Genomic DNA, 11,203 nt, shown 5'->3' on the forward strand with positions numbered 1-11,203 from the left:
TATGACTAAATCTTTTACATCTAATTCAAGTATTGTATATTAAATGGATGTACATTTTATTTAACATATTTTTATTATTAATTATCGTCATTTTTATTAACAGTGAAACTTTGAAACAAATATGTAACCTTCTAAATTGTAATTTAATATTGTTATACATTCTATACTTTAGGTGAAGATGTGCACCTACCTAATATTCCATAAGCTGCTTCACTTACTTATTTTTGTTATAAAAAAATTTGTTCCTCGGGAATTTGAGTAAATGAGATAAAAACGTAAATTTTTATGCTTAACTTGTTAAATATGTGGCCACTGAATGAAATTATATTGTGTTTAGTTTAAAAAGGGAAAACTAAGAAAATAAAAATTTTAGAAGAAAATATAGTGATTTTATAGTTATTTAATATGATAGAAAATGAATAAAAAATGAAGAAAAATAATATAATTGTTATTAAAAATAATGACAATGAGATGAGTTGGTCTTTTTTCTATTTTAAGAATTTAACGACACTAGCATCATTAATATGATATATAAATATTTTAAATATATAAGGTGTTAGCGAAAACAAAATCTATCATTAATTTTTTGAACTTGAGTTTTCTTCCAAATATCGAAGAAAAACAAAGATATAATTCAAAATTTATTATCTTCCCACTATTGAATGTAATCAAACTATGAAAAATATATTTTTTCGTCCTTTTCATTCTCTCATAGTTGGTCCTAACATATATGTAGCTATGTATAGCTAAAAAAATGAGTCCTAAATTTATTAAAAAATTTATAGACATTTTTTATGCCACTGGGAAATTATGGTTACAAGTTCTCACACTTTATATAAAAGTTTACTAACAAAATTAAATTTTTTTGGAGACTATTTAAAAATTAATACAAAAATTAAATAAATATCAATTTATAATTTCAAATTTGGATGAACCTTAAAATTTTAACGATCTTATATTTATTATCATATTTATCAAGTGAAATATAATGATGAAATATATTAAAATTATTATATGATTTACAAAATAAATATATTAATAATTAAAATAAAATAAAAATATTTAATTTTTTTAAACAGACCTCTTATAATCGTGGGCTCTAGACGGTTGCACCCTGCATTTTCTCACTTTTCATCCCGATCAAACTTAGCTTAATAAATGTGAGAAAGCAGAAAGGATTTATGTTCTGTCTGACACGTAAACCATTCATAAAAACTTTCATCCAGAACCCGTGGGATTGAATTTTGCAATTATGCTGGCGCATTAGAGATCCTTCATTCTCATGCAATTATTGTAGAATGAGAATGCGGGTAGGCCCGGATCAATAGTGGTCCTTTCTTTTCCAAAATTTATATCTATTTTCACAGCACACTCAAACAGGCCAAAACTTGTATACCAACTACACTGTGCAAAAGGACAAAATTCTTGCCAGCTCTGACCCCACATGCTAATAGAAGAGAACATATATGCTGCCTTATATAGTATATCCATTCTATTTAAATTAAAATTTTAATAATATATCCTCATGAGTATCATTCCAAACACTAAGAAGAAAGAAAATCTAAGAGCCAATAAAGAAAAGATTCCATTATTATCCAATTATATTACCTATCATTACTTTTATCCTAAAATATGGTACTTTATATGTTATTACTTGTGATTAATCATATTTTTTAAATCAATTATATTTGATAACATATGAAATAATATACTTTATGGAAAAGCGGACAAAGAGTAATTGTACTGATAAAATAAAGGATTTTTATCTGGTTTGTTATCATAGAGCACGACATAATTAGATGGAAGAAACCTGGAGAAAGAGTGGTTGATGGTTTTTTTACTTGCTTTCAAGGTATCTATTCATATTTGTTTTTTATTGTAATTAGAATATTCAATTGGAGGAATGCTAACAAATAATTATTGAATATGATACTTAGCAACACGCAATTCTATTGTTAAGTGAATTTGGTTCGACGTGTTATTCAGCTCTTAACATACAAGACTGAAAGGCAAAATTGGATCCAACATTAACTTTCCATTTTTATTACGTTCAATAGTTCTAGTTTTTTTGAATTGATTGAATGAAAAGATTCACCAAACCCTCCATTATTTTTTGAGAAATGTCCCATTGAAAATAGAAAATGTTGCAAGAAATAACCTTTTATACAATAATTTATTGTACTTTGGTTTTGACGAGGAGTTATGGGATACAAAATGTAGTATGTCACTATGTAGTATGTACCAAAACAAATGCAGTATGCCAGTCTTCTAATGTATATTTTGAAATAATCTCACATAATTAATAAATTATTTTAAAATTTGGTCTAAATTTATACACATTAAACTTTAATATACAAGTGAGAGATATAGATAAAATTGTTTTAAACAAGAGAAGAGGCCAAATTCGTAGAATATAAAGAGTGATAATCTTAAGAAATTAAATAAATTATACACAAATTTGAAAATAGAAAATAAAAATAACTTGGATAGATCTATTTGGTTTCTTTATTTATGAAACATGACTATACTTCTATCCATATAATATTTGTTCAAATGAAATACAATAGATAAATTTTTTTTCCATAATATGCACATATTCAAACAAATGTATTCCAAGGAATCTTCTTTTATACTCAAACAGAGAAAGTAAAATAAAGAGATTGTAAAAATTTCTACTTTTATATCGAGCAAAACTCATGTTCAATTTTGTTTTATTGCTTTCACCTCACTTTACTTGATTTATCCTTTTCTCTCAACAAGACACACTGCTTCCTGTCATGGAATCTTATTGTGTTCCCATTATGTCCATTTTCACTTGTTCGAATTTGAATATCCCATTCCAAGGACATGACTATATTTATAAACACAAGATAACCATACATTATGATATAATTTGTATTTCTCCGTTTTGGCTTTCACATATTTTTATTTTTATAACAAAAACCATATAATCATGTTTCTGTTTTTTATATTCTTCTATAATAATTATCACCATGGTATAATTTTCTTTTTCATATTTTACACTTAACCCTTCTTAATTTCTATAAAAAAATATATTATCATATCTAACCAACACCAACTTATTAATCACCTTACTTTGACAATTAAAATAAAAATAAAGAAATATAATATAAAGTGCGCTAAATAAATGTGAGTCAACAAACATAAAATGTCTATCACTATACTAGTAATAATAAAAATTAAAAAATATATATGTGAATAGTGTATGACTGACATTATATTATTTACCATTTATATTCTATCATAATTAAATCTTTTAAAAAATAAAATATATTACAAATGAATAATAAATGTTTACCAATTATATATAAATTAATATATAGATATTACATGTATAATAATAACACACACTTTAATTTCATTAATGTTAAATTCTCGATAAAAAGCTCACTCCCTCACCTTTTTTATTATATACTATTAGCCAACTTTTTAGAGAAAAGAAAAACATTCTTTTCCTTTATTTTGAAAATTTAATTTTCTTGTTTTGGTACGAAGCTTGAGCTCTGTTTTTTTGCTTTTGCTGGTTTTATTCTTCTATTTTGTCATAACGTGGAAATGAAGGCAACGATGTCGTCGCCGGCGAGAAACACGACGATGGCCGACGACGATAACGGAGTTGAGTATTCATTTGCCGTAGAGTACAATGGACCATCACCTGCCTATGATCTTCCCCAGGTGGTGCCGATAAGCGTCGATAATATTCCGGTGGCCGCTGTTGTCGCCGCTCAGGCTTCTTTCTCCGACGCTCTGTTTTTGCCGGTGGTGCAACCGCTCTTCACGGTGGAGCACCACCGGAGTTCTAGATTCTCCAACGAGCTCAAAACGCATTGCTCCGAACAAACGGTTTCTCCGACTTCTGTGATTGACGGAACGGTGAGTAGCAACGATGCTTGTGAGGTATCTGGTGAGTTGAGCAGCTCCGTCAGCGGCGGTGAACGTTCTGGTGAGATTTCCGACAGTTTATGGAGAAGCTCCAGTGCGGTGAAGAATTCGAATTGTGAGAAAGAGAGTTTCGATTTCGATTCAAATGAGTCTGTGTTAAGTTCAGATTATCGTTTATCTTACTTAAAGAATAAGAATTGTAACAATAAACCTGAATGTGATGATGTTAAAATAGAACCTGTTGTGAATTTCATTGTGAATTCAAATAATGAAGATAATTTATGTGATGAATTTGAACATGAGGAGAGTGAAACGGTGCTGTTTAAGAGAGAGCCTTTAACTAAGGGCAAGAAAGGTTCATGCTACCGATGCTTCAAAGGGAATAGGTTCACTGAGAAAGAGGTTTGCATTGTGTGTGATGCTAAGTATTGTGGGAATTGTGTGTTGAGAGCGATGGGATCTATGCCCGAAGGAAGGAAATGTGTGACTTGTATTGGATATCCTATTGATGAGGCGAAACGACAAAGTTTAGGGAAATGCTCGAGGATGTTGAAGAGATTGCTTAATGAGTTGGAGGTTAGGCAGATAATGAAGGCTGAGAGGTTTTGTGAAGTGAATCAGCTTCCACCTGAGTATATTTGTGTGAATGGAAAGCATCTTTGTTTTGAGGAACTTGTGACATTGCAGAACTGTGCTAACCCTCCGGCGAAGTTAAAGCCGGGAAATTATTGGTATGATAAAGTCTCCGGTCTTTGGGGGAAGGTATGTTACTTTGTTTTTTTTTTCTCGTAATCTATTGTGCTTTCTTGAATTTTTGAGTTTTACTTGCTGAGATCATTGTTTGTTTGTATGAATCTCATAGGAAGGGCAGAAGCCTTCTAGAATAATCAGTCCCCATTTGAATGTTGGAGGTCCTATGAAACCGGATGCTAGCAATGGAAACACACAGGTTTTCATTAATGGCAGGGAAATAACCAAAGCAGAGGTTCGCATGTTGCAGGTTGAGATTTTGATTTGTGCAATACCTTTTTTGAAGAATCTACCTTAATGACTGATTTTTGTTTGTTATGCAAGAAAATAAGAAAAGGTTGTTGAATAATTGTTTTATGTTTGGGCAGTTGGCCGGAGTTCAGTGTGCCGGTAACCCACATTTTTGGGTCAATGAAGATGGTTCATATCAAGAAGAGGGACAAAAAAATACAAGAGGGTATATATGGGGAAAGGTAACCTTTTCTTTGTATTTGTCTCATTTTATTCTGTGCCAGTGCATATTTGCATTATTTACACACTCATTTGTTTCACTGATTAGGCTGGAACGAAGCTTGTATGTTCTTGCCTATCCCTGCCAGTTCCTCCGAAATCATCAAATGTATATGGGGAACAACAATGCAATCCGATTAGCAGAACAGTTCCTGAGTACCTCGATCATGGAATAGTTCAGAAGCTTCTCTTAGTTGGTTATGGTGGGTCCGGAACAAGCACCATTTTTAAGCAGGTGATTTTATCATTTGATAAGTGAGTCAGTGTCATGGTTGGTACTTGCTTTTTTAGTTTGAAAGATTAAATTGGACGTGTTCATCAAAATAATCATTTCTAAAGCCACTTAGAATAAATGACATGTGAAAAGCTTCTGGATGCAGTCTGAAGTTTAAACATGAACATGAATATGAATCTAGTGAGTCAGTAAAAATATACTTTGGATGCTATGTTATTGCCAATCCTGTTGGGTTTTGCTGTGTATAGTTGGATGTGCAGTTATGTCTTGCATCTCATACAACTCCATAGTTGGACTTATTACATGATTATATAGCATTTAAAGCAGTGTTGGCTCCAATAAAAATGTATTAAGATGTTTAAAAGCTATTTAATTCTTATCCATGTGCAGCTACATATGATGTTTGGGCTAGTTTATTAAACTCCTTGGAATAAAATTTTAACTTCCCCACCCGAAAAAATCTACTGATTGAGTTTCTGGCAGTTTCCTTTGCTGAAAATTTTCAATGCACTTCTTGTTTCTAAAGGCCAAGAAATCAATGTATTTATAGATTTGTAAATGTTTATATCAGGCCAAGATTCTTTACAAAAGCGTCCCCTTCTCAAAAGAAGAACGAGAAAATATAAAGTTGACCATTCAGACCAATGTTTATGCCTATCTTGGCATACTGCTCGAGGGTCGTGAGCGTTTTGAAGATGAGAGTTTGAGGAATTTAAAGAAAAGTCAATCTTCTGAACCTGACACCACAGGTATGCGTTCATATTTCTTCATCCTATCCATTCTTGCAACTGAAATATGTCTATTTTTTTAACTTTTAACTTTTAGAATTCTGACTCTAGCACAAATTTTCTTCCTTTTAAACCACCATATACACGGCTTAGTATGTATCATATTCATATTTGCACCATCTAGGTGTTTGGTCCAAATGGGTTGCAGCATGGTTTGAAATGTATGTGATTCATAGTTTAGTTATATCTATTTAAACAGATAATTCTTGTTTGGACTGAACTTGAATATAATCGTACAGCTTAAAGAATTATGAGTAGTATGCTTGTCAAGTTTGTTAAGATAGCACAACGTGTTCATTTTTGTAGAATTCAAATATGATGACATGCAAATCAATTAAGTAAATAAAGTAATAGATTATTAGAAATTGCAGTATATGAGATAATTATATTTCACCTTTAGCTTGCCTTTTTGTAAAAGACTAGATGGTAACGTTATGGTTCATAACAGGAGCCGTTCCAAAACTTGACAACAAGACAATTTATTCCATTGGCACAAGGCTAAAAGCATTCTCTGATTGGCTTCTGAAAACTATATCTTCGGGCAAACTTGATGCTATCTTTCCAGCTGCTACTCGTGAATATGCACCATTGATTGAGGAATTGTGGAATGCTCCAGCCTTTAAGGCCACCTATGAAAGAAGAAGTGAAATAGAAATGCTACCAAGTGTTGCCAGTTATTTCCTAGAAAGGGTAATAGATCATTTTTTGCTGAGTTAATTTGCTCATTTGCTCTGGTCAACTTAATTGCATGAGGTACTATATGAATGCTAAGGAGAATATGTGGTGGTTCATATAGTTACATACCATTATAAAAGGATATTTTCTCAGGCAAGGAGAGAGTTGATCCGGCAACGGACATTGTGTAGAAGCATTTATCTTGAAGTATGAAGTTTAATGTATTGAGTCTTAAAAGGCTAAGCAGGATTGTTTTGCTCTCCAGCACATTTATTTGGCCGGAATAAAATTCATTTTGCAAATATTTCTGCTGTGTTGGATCCTTAATTTATTATATGTTTCCCTTCTATTTGTTGTTCTTGAAAAATAATGTTGGGTTAGTGTCTTTGTTTAGGCTGTTGAGATATTGAGGCATGATTATGAACCATCAGATCTAGACATCCTCTATGCCGAAGGAGTTACTTCGTCCAATGGGCTGGCATGTGTGGAGTTTTCATTTCCCCATTTAACTCCTGAGGAAACTGTCGACATTGCTGGCCTTCATGATTCTTTGGATAGGTAGGTCAAAATATTTGGGCCTATTTTTATAAATGTCAGAAATGTTATAAGAAGCTATGAACCTGATTAACCCAACTGCTATTATAGTTATATTTATTTGCTCTTGTAGAATAATATATTGGCTGAAAATGCCAAGGGCTGATAAGGCATGTACAGCGCAACCAGAAAACAAACTAAATGAAGAACAAGCATGGTACATTTAGGACTGTTCTTGCAAAGTGGAAGAAAAGTCTATTTCCACCAAATGTTTTGGAGTGATTATGTTAAGATCTGGTTTTCTATGTTTTTTCTTTTATGATGTTTGGCAAACACAATGGTCAATGGAGGTTCTTTCCATCAGTATGAGTGTGATATAGCAGTCGTATTATGCCTGCGCTGGAAATACAATAACTTCATGTGCCCTATATAGATAGTTTCTTCTGCTTAAGAGATTTAATATAATGGATAGGAGATAGGTTGTGTAAAGTAGGAGCGAGAGAGATGGACCAACACTGCTAATATTTATTCTCTGCATTTATATGATCATTAGTGACCAAAAGGTCACAAGTTCAAATCCTGGAAATGATATTTTCGCTTATGATCCTTTATTTATATTTACCCTCCTAAGACCCCACTAGGTAAATTCTCCATGCACTAGGCTGTCCTTTATTTATATGATCAGCTTTGGCTTTTATATCATTTGATTTTATTTTGTGTTTCTATTTATAGGCAAATATTATTTTTGTCCCTTATATGTCAGTTTAAAGTCAAGTGAGAAATTTATGTACTTAGAAACCAACCTCATATGGCTGTGTTTAAATACTTCTCTTTTTGTCTGCTTTACAGGTACCAACTACTTACAATACATGCTAGAGGGCTAGGAGAAAATTGCAAGTGGCTAGAGATGTTTGAGGATGTTGGAATGGTCATCTTCTGTGTTGCCTTGAGCGACTATGATCAGTTTTCTGTTGACGGGAACAAGATGATATTGAGCAGGAAGTTTTTTGAAACCATTGTTACTCATCCAACTTTTGAGCAAAAGGACTTCCTGTTGATATTAAATAAATTAGATCAGTTTGAGGAGAAAGTAGAACAGGTTCCACTGACTCAGTGTGACTGGTTCTCTGATTTTCATCCCGTAACTAGTCGCCATCGTTCTGGCAGCAACAGCAACAACATTAACAACCCCTCCTTCGGCCAGCTAGCTTCCCATTACATAGCGGTTAAGTTTAAGAGGCTTTATTCGTCTCTTACTGGGAGAAAGTTGTATGTGTCACTTGTGAAGGGATTGGAGCCTGATAGTGTTGATGCAGCGCTTAAATATTCAAAGGAGATTTTGAAGTGGAACCAAGAAAGACCAAATTTTAGCTTAAGTGATAACAACTCGATATATAGCACTGAGGTGAGTACATTTTCTATTGATTGCTAGTTCAGATAAGAGTTATAAGTCATACTACTCAATGGCTTTGATCCTGTCAATGTACATATATATTGCTAACTAGTAGTAGTAACATAGCAGCATATTTCTTCCACAGGCTATGGAGTTGTAATAGGCAACAGATACCTGTAGGTTTCAAGCTGTTAATGTATGTTGTGTGTTAGAACATGTCCCACTGATCAAGGTGTCATATTCTAATTCATTTTGATGCTTGTATTTGTAGTCAACCTCAACTTACAAACAAGTTGCAAATTGGCTATTCTTTATTTTTGGGTGGCGTAGTCTAGTGGGTAAGGGGTGAGAGGACCAAATTTTCATTTTACATTAATACTTTGTTACTTGAAATCTTTTAAATAAAAGGAACAAAAATGAAAGAATATGATGCACTTTCGACTCATTTATTACTAAATATTTAAAGTTTTAAACATTTATATTTAAAACAATTTTTTTATTGTCCTTACCAAATTTTTGAAGCCCTGACTAAAATGTAAAAAAACACTAGAAGTGAAAGTCGAATATTGTTGGTATTAGATTATATCTAGTTAGCTTATCTAGGATTATATCTAGATAGTTAGTTCTATGTATTTCTATTATTAGTAATCCTGTTATAGTTTATAAAAAGTTGAGTCTAACTTCAATTTATTCAATAAATAAATCAAATATGAAATTAGTATCTCTTTCTTCCTTCTTCAACAAAACTTTTATGGTATCAGAGCTCTCATATTGAGAGCTAGGGGTGTCAAAAAGGGTCAGTCCGGTTGGGCCGGCCCACAAAACCCGAAAATTTATAGGGTTTGGGTATCATTTTAGACACTTTTTATTGCATAGGGCTTTTTAGCCCGGGCCAGCCCGACTATATGAAAACTGAGTTTGGGTCGGGCTTACCTAGGGGCTCGGGCTACCCACTTTTCCTTATTTTTTTAATCTTTTTTGGAACCTTTGGGTTGGTAATAAGCCTTAGGTAAAAATTATTTTACAAAACAACTTACAATAAAAATAGATAATAAATATTATGTTATGAACTTTGAATAAAAAATAGAGTAACGTCTATATCATAAATATTTATAAATTATAATAATGTTATAAAGTTAAACATTATATTATTTTTCCTGTTTTGCATAATATCATTTTAAGCCCAATAAAAAATAATATATCAAATCAAATTAGAAGACATTAAATCATATAGATTTCAATTTTCATTTCTTAATTGTCTACCTAATTAGATTTAACTTCTACAACAAAAATATAATAAAGAAAATAACTTTTGCAACAAAACTAAAAGACAACATAACTTTTTCTCATAGAGAACTCCATACAACCAAATTTAATATAATAGTTCATAATAAAAGTGTTGATAAAGAACATACAAAAGATAATATTTTTGACAGTGTCTAAAAGTTTATATATTATAGTGAAGTCCAAAGTATATTATGTTATAGAGTGAGAGTCCAACAAAAATGAAATATTTAATTAATGAGTTATGTTAAAAATTATATATGTAGACTTCACGTCTTAACTCAAAAATAAGACATTAGATCTATAAGTTTGGGTATATTGGGCATAGGAAGTATGTTAAAAAGTTATACATTAATATCAAATTATATATATATATATATATATATATTAAATAGATTAAATAAGTTAAAATTTAAATAATTTTTTTAATATTATGCGGGCCGGCCCGCCAAACCCACAGTCCGCTTAGGGCGGGTTTGGGCTACAATTTGATAGGCATAAATTGTAACCGGTCTTTTTAGCCTAACCCAATTAAGCCCGAATATGATGTGGACTAACCCGAACCCGCCCGGATAGCTCATTTTGACACCTCTATTAAAAGCTTTGTTGTACACCTACTTTCTCTTCTCCCTCACAAAATGTTTTCCTCCAACAGATCCCTTGCTTCTTAAGCTCCTTGAAAATTCCATCTTTATTCCCTTCTTCATAATCTTTTTCTTTCTCCCTTCTTCATTATTGTAGTCCTATTGCTTAACCTCAAACAAAACTAATTGAAGCAACAACAAGGAATTTAGAAATTGTTGAGAGTAATTGTGAGATTGATATCTCACAAAGTTATTGAATACTTGACATAGGAGCTATTAATCATATAACCAATGATCTTACCAATTTTATCACTTATCAAAGGATTAAGTCTATTCTCATCAAGTTACTAAATGAATTCTTTGTTTTTGCCAAACATTCAGGGACTGTTTCCCTTAGTGATATACTTTTACTTCACAATGTTCTATATATACCAGAGTTCAAGTACAATTTAGTTTCAATTCATAAACTCCTCAGTTTCTTCATTGCGCCATTACTTTTGATAAAAATTGTTGTGTCATCCAAGATATGACTACCTTGAGGATGATT

General features: G+C 31.9%; 1 protein-coding gene across 1 annotated transcript; it reads left to right on the plus strand.

Moving 5' to 3' along the window:
• Window positions 3,459–9,038, plus strand: LOC109350070 (extra-large guanine nucleotide-binding protein 1-like). The gene is made up of 8 exons (XM_019591197.1): window positions 3,459–4,665; window positions 4,766–4,903; window positions 5,022–5,126; window positions 5,213–5,398; window positions 5,970–6,147; window positions 6,635–6,876; window positions 7,256–7,419; window positions 8,245–9,038. Exons 1-8 carry the CDS (start codon window positions 3,577–3,579, stop codon window positions 8,825–8,827), a joined length of 2,685 nt encoding a protein of 894 aa, XP_019446742.1. The 5' UTR covers window positions 3,459–3,576; the 3' UTR covers window positions 8,828–9,038.

This window comes from Lupinus angustifolius, chromosome LG06 (genome assembly GCF_001865875.1).
Source record: "Lupinus angustifolius cultivar Tanjil chromosome LG06, LupAngTanjil_v1.0, whole genome shotgun sequence".
NCBI classification, from domain to species: Eukaryota; Viridiplantae; Streptophyta; class Magnoliopsida; order Fabales; family Fabaceae; genus Lupinus; species Lupinus angustifolius.

Bases quoted from the DNA above. Each gene is read 5' to 3' on its own strand.
- LOC109350070 (XM_019591197.1), top strand. From the start codon at position 3,577: ATGAAGGCAACGATGTCGTCGCCGGCGAGAAACACGACGATGGCCGAC. The intron at 4,666-4,765 runs GTATGTTACTTT...TGAATCTCATAG, and splicing joins TCTCCGGTCTTTGGGGGAAG to GAAGGGCAGAAGCCTTCTAG. The intron at 6,148-6,634 runs GTATGCGTTCAT...GGTTCATAACAG, and splicing joins TTCTGAACCTGACACCACAG to GAGCCGTTCCAAAACTTGAC.